This window comes from Amphiura filiformis, chromosome 6 (assembly GCF_039555335.1).
Source record: "Amphiura filiformis chromosome 6, Afil_fr2py, whole genome shotgun sequence".
Taxonomy (NCBI): domain Eukaryota; kingdom Metazoa; phylum Echinodermata; class Ophiuroidea; order Amphilepidida; family Amphiuridae; genus Amphiura; species Amphiura filiformis.
In genome coordinates, this window is record NC_092633.1 from 26,342,401 (window position 1) to 26,367,001 (window position 24,601).

The following is a 24,601-nucleotide window of genomic DNA, read 5'->3' on the forward strand; positions in this document are numbered from 1 at the left end:
GCGCACGGAATTGCTGGCCGGGCAGCAATAACCCGTGTAGCTACCGGACCGTGATCGTGTGGTTGGCATGCGAGGGGTCAAAGGTTCGAATCCCGGGGGTGACAAAACAAAATTCTTCTTCTCCTTGACTTTTTCGGATCTTCTTTGACTTCCGATCCCTAAAAGCAGGGTCCAGTGCTAGGGTTAATTAAACATAATATTCCTACCCAGTTTTCAGGGCTTTAAAAATGTTAATTTCCCGGGAAGCAAGCTAAATTTCCCACAATTTATAGCATGTTTTTATATATAAAAAATATTCTCTCCAAATACCAAAATTTCCCTCTAAACACCAACATTTCCTGGGAAGGAGCTTCCCAAATTCCCCACTTTTCGAGCCATGCCAGTTATTTTCAACAATTTGGCTCTTTTCTTCAATAGTAGTGTTTCTGCTTATTTGACACTTAGGACTAGGCCTCACAACATTGTATACTCAACAAATGTATTAGATAGAACTGAGGCACAGTGTAGCAAATGTGAAATTGAAGTTGATATTATTGTATTTGTAGGCAAATTACCATGGAGAGCAACAACAAGGTGAATCATGGCGGTGCTTGTGCTCACATAGAAGGCATCCTAAGGAATCTAGAAGATGGTAGAAGGAAACTGGATGACTTATGGGCTACCCGACGCCTTAAACTTGATCTGTGTTTACAGCTGCGTAATTTTGAAAGGGATGCTCTTGAGGTAGGAACAAAGAAAAAATGTTTTGAGTTCAGGGAAAATTTGTGTGTAATAGCTGCCGTAGCATATTTTCTAAATGATTTGTTTTCATAAAAATCTGGAAACTGATGGTAAATTTTGATAAATGAATTTGACTGATTCTTCAAATAATGCTATGTAATCAAATCTTGATATTTGATCAGCAAATTATTGGAGTGGGAGGGGTGATAGAGTATTATGAAACATCATGATATCATCAGCATTATTTTGGGCAAGGTTTTCCTCAAGTTGGTTGAAATTGTATTTTACCTTTGCAATCAGTATTACCAATGTTCCTGCTTAGGGAACAAACCAAAAGATCGATGACTTCCTATAAACGAAACTAGTTTCGTTTAGGGGGGAGGGGGTAAAAATACTCGATTACGTTTGTACAAAAACATCGGTCTGAAGAATGTGCCAGTATTATTATTATGTCAAAATTTTCAACATTTCTTTATTACGTTTCTGGCAGGGAGGGAGGGGGTCGGCTGAGAAACGTAACTAGTTACGTTTATAGGATGTCATCGGTCTTTTGGTTTGTTCCCTTAATGATTATTAATACTATTGGGTTACATGTGAAGTCTTTGTGAGCTTTACATTTAGCATAGCTTGTTTGGCCGATTCCCAGCACCTCGGTACAAGGGAAGTTCTTGGCAACACTTCTGTGTAAGGGGATTGTATGACAGGGAAATATCACCCCAAGTTTTGCAATATTTTAATCCTTGCAGTCAATATACAGGGTGATCTAAATGATATGTACCAAACTGAACTATTTTTCCCGGCATCTTGGAACACCTTGAATAAAAATGAACCTGCACTTATGAGGCAGTTTTGTTTTATCTTCCATAGAATTTTGAATTTTGCCAAATGACTATTTCAATCAGAGAATACAGCAATTTTAAGATAACTAACTACTCATGTCAACACATGGGGTTGAATTTGTGCAATTCTTGATGTGTCCTAAGATACTTGAGTGTTGACATGTCTATGATGGTCTCCTTTGCAGTATTAATATGAGTGGTGTTATTTGTATACTACAGGATGCTTCATTATGCCATCTTTATTCTTTTGAACATCCTGTGTGGGGTATCCTTTTTCAAATGAACTTGTTTTGCAAACTAAACTCACACTTGTTCAAACAAATTCAAATATTCATTTGTTTGCATATGATTGCTCTTTGTATGTGTCCCCAGTGCCGTAGTGCAAGTTTCTTGGTTTTAGGTGCAATTAGTTTCAGAGATTGATTGATTGATTGATTGATTGATTACTACTAAGTAGTTTTCAGATATTTGTAAATTTGGGTACAGATCATTTTGACACATCCTGTATTAGACTTGATATCATGTTATCAATAACAAGAAATTTGAGAACAAATGGCAGCTATTTGACACCAATATATGTAGGCACTTGTAAGATGAACTTGTCGTGTGTGTGCAAGAAAGTCGGATGTGCAATGGCTCCTTCATGTTAGATTTTGAAATTGCATTTGCACAGGAATCACAAAAAAACTTGACAAACGTTTATTACACGAGGCATTGTGTTTTAATCCTACCTATTCTATTACTCCCACAAAAGTGGTATATTTGAGTGGTGTGGAGGTATCATATTAACTACTGCGTTGCAGTGTTATCGGTTGGGTAAAAACCAATAAGTGGCATACCATTGGCAAGCTTGGACTTGAAGCTTTTAGAAAAATACATTTAATAATTAATTATGTAAATTTTATGCAAATTAGCTCATGAATAATTATTGAGCTCATAGCCAAATATGATGAAAAAAATATTTTGATTTACATTTTTGAAGTGTATGATTACATCAATGTGGCATTTTCATGCAGTTATAAATAAGCTGCCATGTTTCTACATAATAACAAAAAGAAATCCGAGTTACTTTGGACTATATTTAAAAAGTTTATGGACATTTTGGGCTATTTTTAGGGCAAAATTTGGCATAAAAATGGTTAAAATATGCAAGTTTCCAACATTTTATGATGTGTAGCTCACTAGCTGATATTAGGAAAACAGGTTGATAGAGAATTAATAAATTATCAAAAAAGATAAGACCTTATTTGTGTAAATAATTTTTTTACATGCATATTACATGTAAGCCATTTCGTGCTATATGGCACAAAATTGATGGGGGTAATAGAATAGGGTTGTCATCAGATGATTAAAGTTGCTCTTGGAAGCATCTCAAGTCCCACTACCCTCAGACTCGACACCAATCAAACAATTGGCCCTCATGAATATGCGAGAATTCACAGCATACAATGCACAGGGACTTTGACTGTTGATACGTAGTCTGTGGCTACAACTTTTACATGGCAACAGGCAGCTATTGCACATACAAGTTTCTTTCACTCATGCAATGAGTTTTGTAATACTGTATACACATTGTCTGTCAGAAGTCAGCCTATTTATGTTTGTTGGAAAACAGTTCCTTGTTGTGTGCAACCAAATCATGTTGTGAGGAAATGAAGTGAGTGCAGTGAATCAATAGTCAAATCCTGTTTTCTGATTGTGTGCTGGAATTTTGTTACCATTATTGATGTAATGTGTATACTGTTATTCTTGCACTTGTTTTCTTGGCTCTTATAGTGTCATTTACTTGATTTTATAAAAGTGCGCCATTTTGAAGGCAACAACAACAAGCGGTACTTGAAACTTTGCTCAAAATTGATTAAGTTTGAATGCTTTTGATGTTTTGAAGAGTTTTAGTTTAACCTTTAACAAATTCTCAAACATTTTATTTTTAGTGCAAATACTGATTGTTACAAGTACAAGTATTAATGCATTGCATGTTAGCCATAGGCTTCAACATAAAAAGTTTGGGGATATTTTCTCAAAATATCAAGAGCTTTGTCAAGAGCTTCTGAACCAATACTAGGCTTGTTTGATTTTAATGCATTTTTCATGCTGATTCCAAATATTGAATTGAATTTTTTCAAAAAATTGTGAAACTTGTCGTCTGCAGTCGACACAAGATGGTGAATCTCTGACAATGAAAATAATTTATATTTATGCTTGTTTTTACCTTGTAGCTATCCAGTCAGCTCCCAATCTGGACAGGTCAAATGCAATCAGCAGATTACAATTTTGATGTAGATACAGCAGATTTTATGTTAAAAGACCATCTTGAATGTTTTGATGGCATCCAAGACAAAACAGTACAACTCATTCAAAAGGTAGGTGTTTAGTAAGCTTAAGGTGAGTGGGTTGACAAATTTTTCTAGTTTTATCAGTTTAACTAAAAAAACTGCAGCATATTAAAATTAATACATTGATCTTGTAGGAAATAAGTCTAAGAAGCCAATAATCAGATTTAAATTTCCATAGGTCTTGTGGTTTAGGGTCAATCATATCAAAATGAAAGTTTTAAGCATTTTTCTCCCTCCTGAGAAAAATCATGCACATGGGCGGAGAAATTACACCCCTTATATCAAGCCTTTGGATTTCCTTTAAAGAACCTGTACCAATCCACTTGTGTGTCAGCTTTATTTGTCTCAATATTAGAGTGCAAGTACTGCCTTAATGTGTGAATAATAAGTCCTCTTGACAAGTGGAGTAACATGTTAAGAACCCAAATCAGAAACATATATAACCCATGCAAGATGAAATAAAGTTTACACTAAATATGTGTGCCAAAATTTACATGTTGAAAAATAAAGATATGACCGTACAGTCTCTGAGATGCTTCAACTCTTAGCCATGTGGTGTGGTCAATTTTGGCAACATCCATATCATCTTGCTTAATCATACAGCACATTCTTGATCATGCTGCATATGAATGAAAAAAACCCACATGACATTTTGTTTCAGACAAAATGCCGTCTATGGTTTGATTAGGACTAACCATTGATGGACCTCAGGAAAAAACAATCATGGGGAAAGAAACCAAAGCCACTAAATTTAATCAATAACACACCTTTAATCCTTAAGTAACCATGGATAAAAATATCAATATTCTGGACATGTTTTAATAGAGGTGCAAAACTTGCATTTGTATTCATTTATTTAGCATTTGTATACCTTATTCCTTACACTTAATTTAATATGATATTTATTTATTTAAGACTCGTAATGACCTTTTATTATAGCTCTTTGAAATATTGATACACCTATGCCGTCATGGCATATGTGTCCTAGATAACAATTTATTGGTGGGTCATGGTGACTCCAAGCTTATTTATCACTTGGAAAGTCCCACATCAACAAGACAATAACCTATAAAGGCAGGCTGCTTTATATTTTCAAAACAATTCCCTGAAACAATTTTCTAAAATAATGAGTACATGCAGACTCAACCAAATCACACTATGGCATAGTTCAATATCCTCAATTGTGCAAAATTTGACCTCAAGTTGCAGACCATGAGTTTTTGTACCCAAATTTTCAAAGATCATTCAATGAATGTACAACTGTATTAGGGTTAAGGAACTGTGCCCCTGATAGATGAGCATGTTGTGTATCCTAGTGTCAGGTGCAGGATAAAAATAACAAAGTAGTGAAATATTAAGGTAAGGTGGCAATATATTGGGAAAATGGAATTCTTCAAAACTAATGTATAACATAAATGTCTTCTCTTTCAAGCATTCATGCAAAAAGAACATGTAAATGTTGCTTGTAAATGTGACTAATTCCTTATGGAATTTAGGGCTCAACCAATATGGCATTTGACTACCGATCCGATATCCGATATCAATGTTGTAATATCGGCTGATATCCGATCCGATATCGGTTAAAAAATTTTTTTTTTTTAAATTGATTTTGTTTTTTGGAGAACCACTGGACCTATTCTGAAGTGCTAGTATTATTCACCGTTAATTTGAAGAAAAAAATGAAGAAACTTACAAAAAAATTACAGTTTGTTATCCTTAATATGTTAACCATTAACTAATGTTTATCTCTTCATGTATCACATATTATAGATGCATTGGTTTTCCATACATTTATAATAGATGATACATGAAGTAATCATTTGCATATAAATTATAACAAACTGTAATTTTTTTTGCAATTTTTTTTTTTTTTTTGTGAAAGATCCCAGCACTTCAGAATAGGTCCAGTGGTTCTCAAGTCACTGAAAACTTTGAAAAAAATTTAATCAGAAAACTGTTGAATTGGTCTCAATGTGGTTTACCACAATCAAGACTAATTCAACTATTTGGAACTCCTAATTTAATATGTTACTGGGAAAAATAGGATCTTTCATTTAAAGTCAAAATCTGCATTTTGACAGGGGCGACGTGGGGAATGAAGCTGTCAATCAGGTCACCCACCTTTAATTGAATTTTATAAAAATCACTTACATGGAGTGATCCAACCAATCCAAAGGAGACAATTTCAAAAATTGAGTTTTTAGGCTATTCCATTGAAAGTCCACACTACCCCTGTGGAAGATTTTATAAATATCTTCCACAGGAGGAGTAAGAAATTCAAATGAAATGAACAAATAAGGTAGGTCATTTGAATATCATACAGCTTCTAAGAAAGATTCAAACCGAGAAAGATTCAAATTGAATGTTTCTCTGTTTCAAAATTGCTACCTTTGATCTAAGTCAGTTAATTTTTAATAATTTTTAATTTTTTTCCAGGGTCGTGACCTCCTCCAAATGATAGAATCGACAGGTATAGAGGTGATGGCTAGCGGTCAGTTTACAGCTCAGACACGCATCCAAGTCATGCTAGATGACATTAAGGATGTGTATCTTGAGCTGGAGGATGTTGCGGAGGTGCGCAGGGTCAAGTTGGAACAGTGCCGCAATCTCAGACATTTTGAGATTGAAGCTGAGCAGGTTAGATGATTATAATTTATGTAAAAGGAAAAAGAAAAAAAATTGTATTTATGTCAAAATCTCTATATTAGGTTTTAATCTTAGACTTCTGTGCATTCCACAATATTCGTTGCCATGTTTTGGAAAATCAGTGTAAGACAACATATTTTTTGCCCCTTTATTTAATAACTGGACACTACTTGCTTCCAGTTTGGTTGAAGTCTCAGTAAGGTCCTAATAAAAGATAATATTTATGTAAGGCCAAAAGAAAAGTTTTGTCTCATGTCCTCCGAGCAATTACAAATCCAATGGGGTATGTTTTTTAAAATTATTTTATCAATAAATCAGGTGTTCAGGGGAGTTACCCCCTTGAAAACTTACCGGTTTGGGCCCATTGTGTTTTGCCAACGGCAATTTGTCTTCATATTTTGAAAATACAATAAAAATTGTGAAATAAAGTTTTATTTTTAAACGTTTTCCAATGTGCGCGGGGGACATGAGACAAAAATAGTACAATTGGCTGGAATTGGGAGCAATACACCCAATAACTTATATATAGCATACAATGCATGTTCTTCTTGTCATTCAATTGTTGGGAAATGCTTCACAGTCAAATGGGATTGGGCTATTGCATTTGAAATCTGGACCCCCTATGGAAGACTTAACATTAAATCCCCCACACAGGGGGTGTGAATTTCAAATGGGTGACTACCATTTGAAATCAACACCCCCTGTGTGGAAGATTAAGGTTGTGTCTTCCATAAGGGGTGTATGGAATTCAACTGGAATAGCCCGATGGAATCTCCCCTTTTAAAGAATTCACTTGTGTCATACAGATAGCCCCACTAATATACAGTTAAACCCTTTCAAGCACATACTTAAACAGTCTTTCGCTAACCAGCCATCACATGCTTATGTACTTTCTTTGCATATTATTTGTTAAGGTTGAAAGCTGGATCAACACTGCAGAGAAAATGTTGCTAGTCGTGACGGCAGTACCTAATACATTGGAAGAGGCTGAGACATTACAGAGGGAACATCAGCAGTTTGAATTAGCAATTGAGGTATGTGGAATTCTTAAATAATTATGCCCTAATCCTGTTTTTATTTTGTAAAATTCCTAGGAATAGCCAACAATCCAGTAATAATGTCCTTTTGTTTACAATATTGGTACAATTTGTTGTTTCCATGGTATTTTAACACCTGGCTGCTTTCAGTTCTGAACAGTCATTCAGGCATATGTGACAAAATGTGGTCCATGGAGGACCAAAGGAGGCATTTTTGAAAACTGAAAACACTGAAAAGGACTAGCATACTTGATTCTAAAGTTATGAAGTTTTGTGATGTCTATTTTTGTATGTTTTTTATTGTTTTTTACTGCATATTTTTGCCTTATCTCAATTTCAAATTTGCAGCCTTTGGCATCCATTGACCAGATCGTGTCACATATTTGAACTGATACATTTTAAGCAGATTTATAGATGAAAACAGATATTATAATATGGCTAGTATGATGTACATGATAAGATAGACAGGGGTATTCCAGACCCCAGGAGGCTACTAAGTACAAATGACCATACAGGAAATGTGCCGCAGATATTTGTCTCAGTTTTGGGCGTCTGGTAACAATGGCACCTTTTCAGTCCATTTGGGTATAAAAATGGGTAATTTTTTAAACATTTTCACCTAACTTGAACCTTAATTTAAATTTGTTTTTGAAATTGTGTAAAAAAATATCACAAAATTGTGTTAAATTTATCCAAAAATCTGGGCCTCTGGTATAAAAATGTGTACAATTTTCTTTTACAAATTGGTATAACTATGGATCCCAGTGTTTGAAATAACTCTTATCGCATTGCAATTTGCAGTCCAAAATTTGCCTGTTGCGATACTAAAAGTGTGGAGCAAAATTGCAATACCATATTGTGTTGACTTTATGTGTTGATTGTCTGGGACTGCACTTCAAATTGCTCTGCATTAGATGAAATTGCACCACAACTTTAAAAATGGGGTGCAGGTAAAAAAAAATGAATTCGAAGACTGATAGGTTCACTTTCAGATTCACACAACCCTACTCAAACCAAACTTGAGTGTCTCCCGCAGGGTTCAAACTTAATTACTAACTTAAGTAATATCTTAACAATTCAGGAGTGGCGTTGAATAATGAATAACCTTTTTTTTCTTCAAATTGTGCAGAAAACTCAGGAAAGTGCAATACGACTCCACGAGGGTGCCTATAAGCTCTTGGAGTCGCAACATTTTGATGGTGAAAGGATACAGGGCATCGCTGCTAATGTCGAACTTCGATGGCAGCAACTTGTCATGCAGTCAGAAGATAGAAGGAAACTGTTCCATTATTCGGCCAGTTTCTATAAGACTTCAGAACAGGTGAGGACTTAGGATAGCTGGTGCTTTAGTGCCAACATGATTTAATAAGGGTGGCCTTAACCATGGAATTATGAAAACCTTTGGGCATCATAAGTTCTAAAGTATATAAAAGTATATATATTTAGAATGGAAATGATGTATTCATCTGTGAGGTCAAATTTGGGCAAAAATGCTTAATTTTGGAGAAAATCCCAAAAAACAAATTTTTTGCTCAAATTTGGGCCAAAAACCTGTTTTTGGTAGGGTCATACACATACTTTCAAAATACTGATGAGTTGGTCTAACTTTTAGGAGTTAAAATTAAATGACTTACAGACCTGAATCATGAGGAGTTTGCATTAGGTTCCCAATATGGTAATATTTCAGTAAAATATTTACAAGCACCATCATGACTTGGAGTAAAAAAGACAATGAAATGGATCGTGGAGTCGTCATGCTCTAACTGCTAATGCTTGTTTCAAATCAAATTTTCACTATGTTACATTATTTATTAGAAGAATTTTCCAATGTGTGACATGCAGTAGAAAAAAATAAAGATGAAAAGAAGTTTTCAGAAAACTTGAAACTATACCTCTGGTTCTTATAGGTGTAATCAAAAATAGTTTTACAAGGATAATCAAAAATAGTTTTACAAGGATTATCCTACAAGTTTGTGTCAGTAATTTTCATCATTTTATCATAACTTTAGAAAAAACGATCTGTAGGCATCACATTTCTGTCAACTATATATTTGATATGTTGATGAAATGTGATATTTAATACAATATATTACATGTACATGAAGAATAAGATAATTGGATATACAGGAGTCATATGACTATTGCCCCTTTGACTGAGAGACAGAGAGCAGATGACATACAGACACTTTGGCTAGGTTAATAACACATACTTAGTTAAGTGTTTAGAGGCAGTAGAACATGGGAGACTAAGTGTAAACAAAGCAGGCTGCAGTAATAAAGAGGGTCACAATAGGGAGGGAAATCAAGAGTATACTTGTAAGCAGGGTTTTCAAGCATTTTTCTGAAAGGGTATATTCAATTTTTTTGTACCTTTTTAATTGTTAATTTTTCCTCTGAAGGGGTATAACACATTGTCCAGGGGGTAATTTTTTCCCAATTTTTATTTTGGAAGACTTTTTTAACAATGCATGGGGCACGTTGGCGCAGCGGTACAGACTCTGCCTTGTAATCGGTGGGTTGCGAGTTCGAGCACTGGGGGTGCCATCGTGTTGTGCTCTTGGTCAAGGCGCTTTACCTTACTTGCCTCTCTCTACCCAGGGGTGAAATGGGGAGCTGTTATGAATATTGTCCATTGAGCACCGCCAAAGGTATGAGCATGCCTTCTAACAACAGCGGAATAAATGTAAAGTGCTTTGGTACATGTTCACATGTGAAAGGCGCTGTATAAATACCAACATTTATCATGCATGCCTCAATTTCACTGAATACTTGTTGTCATTGCGGTGAAAATAGTATAGCATGTGATGGCCAACCCAACTTCTTAATATTTTTGCTGCATAATTCATCCATTGTATGGATTTTATAAGAAGAATGTACAACAACACTGCATGATGTGCTAAATTATACAATTTTGTATCTTAATTTCCCAGGTGCAATCGGTTCTTGTTGATCTGGAACGCGAGTATACGCGGGATGAAGATTGGTGTCGTGGAAGTAGCGAGCACTCGCCAGTCAGTGAGCCGGAAATGATGCAACAGATCAACAAACACCAAGAACAAAAGGAGAGCTTTCTAAAAGCGTGCACGATGGCGAGGCGTAACGCAGAAAGCTTTCTGAAATACCTGAAAAAGTGCAATGCATATCCCAATGCTCAACAGGGTGGAATGGCGGAGAGAACTAGGGGACCAGAAAGTTATGTTAAAAGTAAGTAATGCTGAACCGACATTAGGCTATTCCAGTCAAAATTAACACTACCCCTGTGGAAGATTTTGGATATAACTTCCACAGGGGGAGTATGCATTTCATATGGAATTTTAATATCCATTGGCAGCTCCATTTGAAAGTCTCTCTCCCTCAGAGGGTGTATGACATTGTGTTCATTCCATTTGAAATTCATACTCCCCCTGTGGGGAGTGTGGATTTTACCTGGAATAGCCCAATTTGACATTTATTACAGATTTATGATACCAGTTGAATTTGACTTGTGATCTCAAGTTTAATGACAATACAATTTGTTGAGAGTACCAGCATTATTTTGTGTCTGCTGTCATAAGTTTTAACATTGACTCACACAGTACAGCCTGCACTCTCAGTTATGATGGCTGGATAAGTGAAAAATCTGGATGAGAGAATTATGCATTGATTGGTTAAAATGCTAACATGTGGATAATGGAAAAGTAATAATTGACGGCGAATTGGATGACGGGTATCATATTTTCGAAGTTCTGGCCATTTGACTATTGCGAATCTTGTGTTAAGGCCAACGAAAGATAAGGGTATTTTCCCCCTCCCAAGAAAAATCATGCACCCATATGGGGTGCAATTGATATCCCTTATCTCCTTCATAGAACCTATACCATTCCTCTTGAGTGTCAGCTTTTATTTGTCTCAATTTATGATTGCAAACACTGCTAGGACATGCTCCCTTCAAAAGGGCTATAACACAAGAAAATACTATTTATTCTCTAAATGTACTGCAGACAACATGTGATCTTCAAATACTTGAAAAAGCATAGAAATAAAGGGATAAAACATGTTTATGCAGGTGATTATTTGATCAGCTGGATAATAGAGATATATGTGTATCTGTATAAAAAGATGTCTGCATAAAAAAGGTTAAATTTTGGATTCGGTAGTAACTGATCATGATATGGAAAAGAACAATGAACACATTTTGGTATAAAGAATCTGGTATTTTTCCTTTTACTACGCAGAACCTCAGTTAACATAATGACTTTGCACAACTTGTGCTATCAGTTTATTAGTTTTGCTCATCCTGGCCATAAGTACTTAGGCAGTTGCACAAAGGTTATCATCTACACAAAAGTGTATACTGTGTTTCTAGTATTGTATATTTACTGATGGCATTGGTGTAATACTTGTGTTGCAGGAATATTAGATGATTTACTTAGACAAGAAGACAGGGTATTAGAAAGCTGGACACAAAAGAAGAAACGTTTGGACCAATGTATGCAGTATGTTTTATTTGAAAGAAGTGCAAGACAGGTATGTACTAAATAACCATAACCAAAATTTACTTACAGTGCAATCAGTTCTTGTTGATCTGGAATGTCATATCGAGGGGTCGGTGACACAAAGACGTAACTCCATTTTTTGCGAAATGAGATTTTGATAACAAAATGTTCAGAAACACAAGCGCTTTCCAATAAACACATAGAAGTAACTTCATTCAGCACCCCATTGAAATCAATGGCCAGTGAAACATAGACTTAAGTACACAAGTCAATGTAACCCATTATCTTTAAAGTAATTTTTCTCAGAATGGCCAAAATGGAGTTACGTCTTTGTGCCAATGACCCCTCGATATTTCTGCCTTGCTTTATTTGTGGATTCTTATGCAAGCTAAGCAATCGCTAGAAGTTTTCACTAAAGTCACATTTTAATAGTTAATTTTAATAGTTTGCAATTAAGGGAAAATGGGCCAAAAACATGCAATTTTGCATGCTTTCTTACAAGTACAGTCACAAAATTCAAAGATTTAGCACAAGTCTTAAGCAATTAAAATTTGGAGTATAGGCTGTGAGTTGGCTCATAAATTTAGTTTTTTGTGTTAATTTTGATAAGTGGTTATAAAAGATGTCAGAAAATGTTTTCCAAAAATTAGATTGTATAAGCTGAAATTATTCTTAGTTCAAGTATTCAGGCTTGATTGTTATAGCATACAAAATACACCTTAAAAATGCATGTTTTTGGTTTTATTTCCAAAACTTATCCAAATATTAAAATTGGAATTTTATTGCCAGTTAGGACTTTCTAAAGGATTAGAATTTAGTTATAATGTTTTTTAATCCCAAAATATTAATGCTGTGTTTTTCTGGAATTATGAGTACAGCTGTGGACTAGTGACTGTTTGAATGTTCCTATTCATGTACTCTTCCCCGCACACAGTGCACCTGGTCAGAGCTTTGGCTCACTGTCCTTAGTATGGTTTTGGATGTGTATAATGTTAGCCATGTTGTGTATAGTATTAGCCATGTTGTATAAGGCAGCTGCTTGGATGGATGTGAAACAATTATGTAATTTAATCAATCAAAATTATAGATATCATTAGTTTTTGATGTCCAGCCCACAAGAAGTTTTCAGTTTTACCTTTTTAATATATGTGTGCCAATTAATTTATTGTTCTCTTTGTATTTTATATGTTCTTGTGTATTTTAATGTTGATCTTGTGTCACCTGGGCACCTTGGGAGAACAGTGCATTGACAGGTCAACCCAGGTCAAATAAGAATGAATGAAATAAACAAATAAAGTGTTATTATTGTTTTCTACAACATGGAAATGATCAATTAGTTTGGACTAACAAGATACACATTGTGGTCAATGACATTTTATTTCTATGTGTTCTAAATGACATATTATTTGATTCTATGTTCAGGCTTTGGACTGGATCCATGACACAGGGGAATTTTATTTATCTACTCATACCAATGTGGGAAGCAATCATGAAGAAACACAAGGGTTACTTAAAGAACACAATGAATTCAAAGGAACAGCTAAGGTAAGCACATAAGAAACAGTAACTTTCATGCTGTTTTGGTGATGGGTATGTTAAGGGGTGTGTATTATAGATGGGGAAAGGAAGTTTGTTCTTCACATACACCAATGTAGAGTTTTGAGATTGCATACTTCAGGATTTATTTTTGATTTTGATCCTGTCTGTCATAGTTTAATTCCTTCTAAAGCCATCAAAAAGTATCACAGCCATCATAAATAAGCCTATAGCTTCAGAACTATTCTTCGTATTCACCACAGTTTAACATAGAAAGGACGACGGTTTATAAAGCAATTTTTTATACCCCATTTGTTCAGTGTCGTTCAATGTCAACACAGTGTTTTTAAAGTAAAATACTTGAAATACCCAAATTTAAAAGTTGCATTTTACAGCGATCAATGGTTATTATGCAAGCATTATGCCATGAAATACCGGCATTATCAATCAAAATTTGCGTAAACAAACCACCTTTCTTTCGGTGTTAAATTATTATGAATACGATTATTAGTTCTGATGACTGTGTTACTCTTTGTGAAACCTTTAGATATAATTTCATTGCAGTTGTTCACAAGCTGCATAAAGAATAAAGATAAATTTGTAGCACATGGTTTCAGTCAGTGGCATAACTAACCATATGCAGGTTATGCAACTTTATTTGCTGCCAAAGTATATGAACATATGTTGTGAAGAACAAATTTGTATGAAATTAGTATTTTACTATGTTCATTACTTTTGAATCAAGAGAAGGATATTCATTGTTGAAAATTTATGTTACACTATAGTTCTATGTTGAAACATAAATTTGGGCTGGAATTTGGCAATTATACCATTTTCTACCAGATTTGGTAATGATAGCATTGTGCATTTCATTGGACACAGCTTCAAATTGCTAGATTTCGCTCAAAGTGCTGCTTGGACATGCACACAATTAAAGATGCATATAGATATGCGCGCAAAACAGCTGCCTCAACGTGTTAACGTCACTGCCAACGCAGGGTGAAAAATTGTATCGTAAGACATGTCTTGACATTGATCCAAGGTAATGAAGTATTGCTGTGATTTTGTTCCTATAGGAAACGAGAGAGAAAGTCAAGCTACTATTACAGTTAGCAGATAGCCTTGTCGAGAAGGGTCACTCTCACGCAGCCAGTATCAAATCATGGGTATCGGCTGTGGATAATCGATACAGGGATTTCTCATCGCGTATGGACAAATATCGTGTGCAGCTAGAGAGTAGACTAGGACTCACTCATGATGTAAGTTTAAAAAAACCACGAAGGTTTATCACAACAGTATTGTTAAAAGTAAGCCAAGAAACCTAGAGTGAAGTTAGAGTGGGCAAAAAAATAAGTAACTCCCACAGTTTGATCGGGACTTGGTATATAGATGTAATGATATGAAAACATCAACAACAATAACAAGAGATATTGGAACTCTGCGCACATGGGAGCAGAGCAAGCAAGCAACTTCAGTCAACTTAAGACATACAATGCATCAATCCTTTTTAATGGGAGCTCAGTAATTTGCAATATTTTCAAGTCACAGGATATAGGAATTCAACCTTTTTGTCTCAGGCCTTAAAATGAAATTGATCAAATATGTTTTGGCTTCCAAATATTTTCCAATAACCATCCACAAACTGGTGTGAACCCAATTTTTTGGGATGGGTTCATGCTGTGCAATAGAAATAAAATATGAACAAATAAAGGAGAAATAGTCAGGATAGAGGATTCTCCCATGATACTCTCAGGGCCTCGTGGTCCTGTGAGCTTCACTCCAGGACCCCACTAGATTCCCATTGTACTGCATGATGTGAGACAAACTACTTGCTCTGCATTTGTTGATACTTTCATGGACTATGGGGTATTTGGTTTTCTCTCATATACCTTTCACGTTATCTGATCTGATCAAAATTTTTCTGGTATATGACAGGATGATTCGACCAAGGATCTCTCCATAGACCATCGTATGTCCGACACAAGCCTTGAGTTAAAGCTTCGCGATGCTGCAAAAGAATTAGTTGGAGAGAAGAGAAAATCATCTAGGAAACGTGACTACATCATGCAAGAATTGCTGCAAACAGAGAAAGCTTATGTCAGGGATCTTCACTGCTGTATTACAGTGAGTTTAGTGTACTTTTTAATGGGACTGTGGTGTTAATTATATGGCAAGCTCTCATACATAAGATAAGTCATTTTCCAAAAGTAATATACAGCAAGAAATCAATAATAAAACATCTTAGGGTACAAATTTAGAATAATGTTTTTTATTTTTGGCAAGTCATTGACATCGGTCCCATTTCATTGGGTGTAGCTTCAAATTCCGAGTGTAAAGATACTATGTTTGAGATAAACATAAACTGAGCTTAAAAAGAAACTTATAATTTTTTACAACTTGTGAATCACATGGTCATATCTTAAAATACTGTCAATCAAAATGAACCAAAATTACACACAGGATTACCTTAATACTCTACTCAAAACACATGTCAGTAAACAAACAGTTGTCCAACTGACACAACAGCAAAATGCACTGTCATGGGACAGCTTCCTGGACTTCCTTCACTTTCACAGCCCAACATTTGGCACCCAGGACAAAAAATCTGTGAGGATGTACACAAGATCCTTGCACAGATGATAAAACGGTGTTGCTTTCTGCTTTTCATACACTTTTTTCATGAAACAGGGCTGGGCTGTGAATGTGGTCTAGGAAGCTGTCCCATGTCAGTGCATTTTGCTGTTGTGTCAGTTGGGTAACTGCTTGGTCACTGACATGCGTTAAGAGTAGAGTATTGAAGTAAATCTGTGTGTAATTTTGGTTCAATTTGATGGACAGGATTTCAAGATATGACCTTGTGAAAAATTATAAGTTTCTTTTTGAGCTCAGTTTAGTATAAAAGAATACATTTTTAAAATTTCAATATAAGCATACAGAAAAGTGACAATTATTATGACAATCTTAGTTGTATATAAAATAGCAAGATAATATACAAATCGGCAGATAAAGGATGATAATGGTTAAGAGCAGATAACGGATAGTGATAAAAGGATCAAAGTTGAAAATAGGGACGTAAGGCATTTGCTTGATTTCAGGCTTGCTAGGATTATTCCTGTACAAAATTATAGGGAAATGCACATTTTCAGGCAATGTTGAAGCAGTTTCAGGCATTTCTGTCAAGGCATTCATCCCTGGGAAAAGATCATTAAGTTTGTGCCAAAGATTGCATGATATGATGTGAAATTTCCACATACCTGAATTACTTCTGCAGTTTCAGATTATGCTTACGAAACTGGGAAAAAAATATTGAATTCAAAGGAAAAACATTGATGTGGATACCAGTAAAATGTGAATCACAAGCAGGTTAGTTAAATGTTATGCATAAGACTAGCTGACATGTGTTATACACAAATTAGTATGGATTCATTTTCATTTCATTTTAACTCACCATATTTAATTATTTACATTCCACAGAATTATTTATGTGAAATGGTAGCATCAGTAGCTGAGATACCCCCTGGCATTGTAGGTAAAGAACAAACAATATTTGGAAATATTGAAGAAATCTATGAATTCCACAAAAAGTGAGTATACTTAACATTTTTTTGATATGGTTAAAGCATCACCCTCATGACTCCTTTAGACTGTGCAGGTTGAAGTAGACATGTAACACCACATATTTAAGAAGTCGCATTAAGCCACCATTGGTCTTATGCAGCTGAAGAGCAATACCTCAGCTCTGACAAATGAAATGTTACAGACTTCTTTGAAAAAAGTAACAGATCATTCAGGGTATGTTATCAGTACAACTTCCCCATCCTAGTTTCCAGGATCCGAGTCAACTAAAGGTTTTGTGTGCGTAAAGCCTTTGCAGTAATACTGAATTTGCTGTAAGCACATATATAGGAAGAAGATAAGTAACCAGCAACAGGTATGAAACTGTATGTGATCTGCTGGATACCATTAACAAGTCCGACTATCTGATGGTGGGTTACTTAAAAACTAGAGAGCTTAGGAATATAGTGGGCCAGTACATGAACATATCTTAGAAAAGATATGTGGTCTTGTTATTTTTCACACAATCTATTTCCATGTTACATGTTGTTGGGCCATAAAATCGTCCTATGTACTTGTGGCCCTTGAACATGTTTAAAACAAACTGGCCAAGAGCTTACATAAGAGGTTTTTGTTTAAACATGTTCAGGGGCCAGTGACACACAGGAGGTTTTTCCTGCCCAACAACAATGTGCGTTTCACATGGATAGCTCACCATGACTGAATCTTATCTTGAAATTCTCTTAACAGTGTCTTCTTGAAGGAACTTGAGAAATATGAAGCTATGCCTGAAGATGTTGGACATTGTTTTGTTACCTGGGTAAGTTTGCATTCATTTTCACTGCATGTTATATGTCATTACGTAACATTATTAAAGGAATTCTTATGGAGTGGGTCACTAGGGATGTCACATGTAATATTCAACTGAAGGGGCAGATGGTGATCTAAAGGGGTATTATTGGTCTAGTATGCAAACAAGGGAAGAGGCCTACGCATCATACACTGGAACATGGAAACATTCAAACATTACAAACTAGCGCACGAGATCAAGTTAATGATGCTTAATCGTATTCTTAATATATCAATACGCAGGGGCAAGAAGAATAACGCATCGCACACTAGCACAATTAAACATGAATTTACAAATGGAAACATTACATGCATAGGCAGATATACCAGAGTAAAAACTCCGGACATACCTGCGTGTGCGGGGACTCGAACCCCAGACCTCTCGCTTATTATTAAGAATACGATTAAGCATCATTAACTTGATCTCGTGCGCTAGTTTGTAATGTTTGAATGTTTCCATGTTCCAGTGTATGATGCGTAGGCCTCTTCCCTTGTTTGCATGATTATATTAAAAAAAAAAGTAAGCATCATTAATTGATCTCGTACACTGGTATGTAATGTGTTGTTTGTACTGTTTACCCCGCATGACTGCTCATATCCATAAGTACCAGACTTGAGTCCTGTTTATCAGGGACAGTCTGTGTAGCTCAGTGGTAAGAGCGCCGCCCGACAAGCGAGAGGTCTGGGGTTCGAGTCCCCGCACAGGCAGGTATGTCCGGAGTTTTTACTCTGGTATATCTGCCTATGCATGTAATGTTTCCATTTGTAAATTCATGTTTAATTGGTCTAGTATGGTTATGCAAAAATTCTTTATTTTTCACTGGAACTAAGACATCATTACCAGACTTTGTTAAAAAAAATTATGCAGAGCAGTAGAGACGACCCTGTTGAAACACATGCTGTCAAAATTCATAAGTTAGTTTGTATCTGCACCATATCAGAAGATGCAGAAAGATGCTTTACACATGGTTGTAGCAAACAAAGTGCTCATTAACTTATGTTAATTATTAACTTTTTGGTTAATTATCATCATCATTTTCCCCCCTGGAAACGTTGCTATTCGTTTGGATGGTGGGGGAGGGGCTGGGGAAGCTTATTGTGTCCTTGTTTATTGTGAAATTGAGTTTCATCTTTATTTGCTACAAGATTATCCTCTACTTACTATGCTTTAGGCCCCTGGTTCCTTAGTAAGTAAAGTTTGTAATTTTGTATTTTCATAATTTTCATTAATTATCGTAAATTAATACCAATTTAATTTGCTGGTAAATTAACAACTGTGATATATTTATCTTATCCTTTGTTTGTTAGGCTTCCACACTTGTCTTGTTTTGGTGTTATGTGTGTGTGTGTGTGTGTTTTATTTTTATGTAAGGTGGTGCAACACTTTTGCAGGCTTTTGCCATTTGTTGCATCTCCTCCATCTTGTGTTTTTTAATCATGTTGGTGTTATTTAAGCATTTGTTGTATTTTGATGAAAATGAATTGAATTGAATTGAACTGAACTATGCTTTTCTTTGTTTGCAGGCTGACAGATTCCGTATGTATGTGAAATACTGCAGGAATAAACCTGACTCTAATGCATTGCTCATGGAACAGGCAGGAGGGTTCTTTGATGTAAGTATCTGGATTTTGTTTTTATAATGTAGATGCAGAGCAGATAACATTTACTTCCCACAATGCATTTCTTCCCTGTACTGGTTTGCTATTCAGTGCAACATGGGTCGATAGTGACAAAAATTCACAAAGCTCATCCGTATCTTGCAATTAATGGGTCAAGCGCCGTAACACATTCTACGTACAGCATTACGATTGGTTACGTGTGCAATATTTCCGCGATACGCGCTGTCACTTACGCGTACGCGCTCCACCTTGAAGTAAACAACTTAAAATATTTGTGCCAAAAAATGACATTTTCTCTTTAAATTGCACTATTTTCTGGTAATAGAATAGAAATAAAGGGTGCAGCATTATCCTTTACACGCAAATAATGTATCCTCGGCAGTAAAAACGTTTAAATAATGGGTGAGGCGCACCTCGGACACATTAGTTTCGTGTAAAGTATAATGCTGCACCCTTTATTTCTTAATTCTCTAATGTAGATGTATACACATGGGCTTGTCACCAACAAAGATGTGATATCCAACATTAGCGATAACTTTGGTGTTTGTGTCAATTTAATGATAATGCTTTGAGCAGTATATACTGCTTCAACCTAGAAGTACAAACCAAATCTGGCATCGGGTGTCGATGCTTTGCATCACACACAGTGCATGTTAAAAAATGTGATGCATAAAGAGCGTTGTGCGCTCGGTAAGTACAAATCTGCTGTTTTTCCATGCCAAGTTGCTTTTTTTTTTTTTTGCTTTATAATTATGTGTATTTGATTTCTTTCATAATATTTGTTTATTGTCTCTTGTATAATGCAATTCGGCCGTTTGGCCGCGATGTTGTGCAGGTTAATAAAATCATATCATATCATATCATATCAAATCGCGCAGCAGTTGGCGCACCAAAGAAGCATTTACACATGCATTGTACTGAAATAATTATTCTCATACCTCCAGTTTCTGAGGTCTATTTACTTTGTACTTCTGAGTTGATGGACTATAGGTACACTTCTTTCATTTCTATTATCAGTTGTCACATGATAATTAATCGATAATATTGAAAGACTGCTTATATTGCTGTTTTTCTCAGATTTTTTTTTCAATGTTATGCTTTTACATATACATAATGTTACAGTTTAGATGGCAATGAATTTAATGATGAATTTAATGAAGTCATTTTGATCAAATATTTCTCTTCACAGGAGATTCAGAAGAAACATGGTCTGGGGCTCTCCATCCAAGCTTATATCATCAAACCAGTACAAAGAATAACAAAATATCAACTATTACTTAAGGTAAAAAAAACTGGAGTATTATTTTCTATGTTGTGTGACAGAGAATAATCTGAGTGGATTTATGAAGCAATAGGCAATTCCATTTGAGATCCCCACTCCCTTGTGGAAGATTTAGCTGAAGTCGTCCACAGAGAAAGTATGGGTTTCAAAATGTGACACGATCTGAATCATGGGGGCTAAAGGTAGCAAATTTGAAATTGAGAAAAAGGCAAAAAAATGGAGTTAAAATACATAAGAAATTAGACATCACAAATCTTCGTAACTTTAGAACCAAGTATGCTAAACCTTTGGTGTTTTCAGTATATTATAGCCTAATGTTTGTATAAAGTAATACTTTTCAAAAATGTCTCCTTTGGCCCCCATGGAGCAGATCGTGTCACAAATAGAATAGACAATTGGGTAACTTCCATTTGAAGTTCTCATGAAGTGCTTCAGGCAGTTTGCCTTGCATAGTAGTGATTAAGCTTTTGTATTGTTTTATTCTGTCAATAGAGGGCCACGTTACTGAATTTTGTAATAGGTATATTCTTGGATTTTATTCGTCAATTTGCCACGATCACATGTGTGGAGTTATTTTCAATGATATTGAAAGACATTGAAAGCAACTTAACATCATAGCTCTGACATTGGCATTTATAATATGATGTAAACCAGTGGGTTTTTTTACCAACAAAGCACCCCCAAATTTGCAACAGTTTTGCCAACATAAACAACCAGCCTTTTCACAGTTTTTGTGTATTAATCATTATTTTATTCATTGTATATCTTGACAGGACTTGTTAACATGTTGTGAGGAAGGTATCGGTGAAATTAAGGAAGCCTTGGATGTCATGCTAACTGTACCAAAGAAAGCTAATGATGCTATGCATCTTAGTATGCTGGAAGGACTTGATGTAAGTAATACAATTACACCACAATCCTACAACCCATAACTCCCAAGAGAGCTATTGACGCTATACATCTCGGTATATTAAATCTTACGTATTTCTTGCTCATTGCCTCATTGCTATTCTTATGACTAAATTGAAGAAAAAAAGCACAGTGATTTATAGTGCGCTATGCAGAGGCATAAACCCACAAGCATGAACACACCATATAAACCATTTAGCACATAACAAGCAATGGTTTGCAGTTAAAAAGCACACACCCTATACATACCTCAATAAACCATCACAACCAGGATCTGCTCCCAGAGTTCTTATATGAGGAAACCAAGACATTAAGCAGTTACTTCCATGTCCAAGGTAATTTTAAATTAGCACATTTATTTCACCAGATCAAACAGGGGACTACGCTGGGGTTCGTACTCGCATCGCCAAACACCAATGCACCAGATTCTAATTAATACTTTGCTGATTGAGCTAACTTGACTTTTGCCTATTACCTACATTTTAAATTGACATGGTTAAACAGTAGCAAGCAGGCACCTTTTGGTCAAGTATAAATCTGTTGAAAGGGGCAGGGTCATACCTTATTTTTCCACAAGTGCAAAGTAACACAAGTGTGGGTGCTCAAGCACACGTCACGGCGCCCAAGCACCAGAAGCCGCAAAACACCATGGCGTGGAAGGATGTGAAAGTGCTAGATCAGGACTTTGACTGGTTTAACTGAGGTGTTAGGGAGCCATTATTATCAGACACACTTAACAAGGACAAAGGCCACTGGTCTATGAACCTGTTCTGTCACATGACATCACTAGTTCGTCATGTGACAACCCAGATCAATAAACCAATCACCATCGGTTTGAAAAAGACACAGAGTCTTAGTTGTGTGTATCAGTTTAAACTTTGTCAATAAATGTATGTTCTTGTTTTGTTTTTTCAGAGCAACCTGTTATCTCATGGTGAAGTCGTCTTACAAGATTCCTTCCAAGTGTGGGATCCTAAGCACATCTTTAGGAAAGGGCGTGAGAGACACATCTTCCTCTTTGAAATGTTTTTGGTGCTAAGCAAAGAAGGCAGAGACAGTACAGGAAAGACCAAATATATTTATAAGAACAAACTAGACGTAAGTAACTATTATGTAATTTGATGATTTTATAGGATTTATATAAGGATACTTAATCATATACCTGTCATTGTGAGTGCAATACTGTGTGTATTGGGCATATTTTTTACAGGCCAATATCTTTTTATGTGGCTAATGTTCCAAAATTACATCCCAGCTATTTAATTTGTGACACAATCCGGTCCATGGGGACCAAAGGAGGCATTTTTGAAAATTGAGTTACTGTAATTATTACATTATACATGCAATAGACTATGATTTACCGAAAACACCAAAGGTCTAGCATACTTGGTTCTAAAGTTATGAAGTTTTTAGATGTCTATTTTCTTATGTATTTTATTGTTTTGTTACTCCACATTTTTACCTTTATCTCAGTTTCAAATTTGCTGCCTTTGGCCCCCATGGACCAGATCATGTCACATTTGGACTTTTGTGCCTCAAAAAATCAGTAAATATTGTCCTTTTTTACACATGATAATATTTTAATTTAGGTCTTAAAAATGTTTGCCAATATGTGACTCCTCGCCACAACTGAGCCCGGATGTCGCCAATCATCATTTTTGAGATATTCAACCAAAATATTCTGCTTGAAATTAGCTTTAAAATGATGTATATCATGTCTATAGTACTTGACATTTAAGTAGTGAAAAATCAATAAAACAGTCAATAAATCCTTTCTTTCCTATTGTTTATTGTTAAGTTCGATGGAGCATATCTCAATAGTGGCACTGGCGACATCCGGGCTCAGTTGTGGCGAGGAGTCACATATAGAGATACGCTCAAGATCAAATTAAAATAATAACAGAATGCGTATCAAAATGGTAATAATCCCTAAATAATTTTTTAAAGAGAGCTTGAAAACCTGCAATAGTTTATTTATAATGAACAACTTGAAATATCTACAATTTTATTTTTAAACAAATCAGAAGGTTCCAGGTGATGATTATTTTTAGTACCTTCATCGCATGATTTGGGGGAAAGCATTTAATTTTCACAAGGAAGATATTTTCACTTCTTGCAATTACATAAAAAATAAAAATTAATGATAGGAAAGACATAGTAATTACAGTTAAGTATCTTCAAAATTTGATAGATTAGATTACTCACTGTAAGTGGTAGCAGGTTTATAATACAAGTTTTTCCTGTCCACATGGTGTGTGAGCTGTGTAATGCATGAAGACAATGGTTCGTTATTGTCAATATACTGCACAGATACAAAAAAAAGTACCTTAAAAGTGGAAATTTTCATGCTATATTTATTTTTACGCATTTCGCATTCCATGCTGCTACTGCAAAAATAACAACCCGTGAATATATTCATTTTGTGTTTAGGTCAATGTAAGGAAACACAAATTTAAAAACAAGGGAAACAGTTAAAAATGGGCAAAACATGAACAATTAATTGCACGAAAATTTTCAATTTTACAGTGAGGAAGTCTCTGCATCAGCCCATTGTGCAAGGGATAAAAATAGTTTTGAATCATTCGATTTTGGGTGTTATATAAATGTGATGAAGGATGATGATGGTAAGGGATTATTTGAGGTGTGGAGAATACGGTAGTAATTTGAAAATTGCAGTTTTTATTTTTTATTAATTTGTTACATTGCAACAACTAATATCTTAAAATGCTTAAGGTTGGTGTTAACCCTGAAATTATGCAAACTTCTGGGCCCCATAACTGCTAAATTGTTGATCTAC

The 24,601-nt window shown here is 35.4% G+C and overlaps 1 protein-coding gene across 1 annotated transcript in view; it reads left to right on the forward strand.

Moving 5' to 3' along the window:
* The window catches only part of LOC140155190 (triple functional domain protein-like), a 324,171-nt gene that overhangs the window by 156,085 nt on the left and 143,485 nt on the right, over positions 1-24,601 (forward strand). Inside the window, 16 exon segments of the mRNA XM_072177934.1 lie at positions 546-723; positions 3,779-3,922; positions 6,332-6,532; positions 7,456-7,575; positions 8,708-8,899; positions 10,509-10,782; positions 11,969-12,084; positions 13,476-13,598; positions 14,666-14,848; positions 15,525-15,713; positions 17,064-17,173; positions 17,895-17,964; positions 19,518-19,607; positions 20,803-20,895; positions 21,669-21,788; positions 22,720-22,902. Coding sequence (XP_072034035.1) covers positions 546-723; positions 3,779-3,922; positions 6,332-6,532; positions 7,456-7,575; positions 8,708-8,899; positions 10,509-10,782; positions 11,969-12,084; positions 13,476-13,598; positions 14,666-14,848; positions 15,525-15,713; positions 17,064-17,173; positions 17,895-17,964; positions 19,518-19,607; positions 20,803-20,895; positions 21,669-21,788; positions 22,720-22,902 — 2,386 coding nt within the window.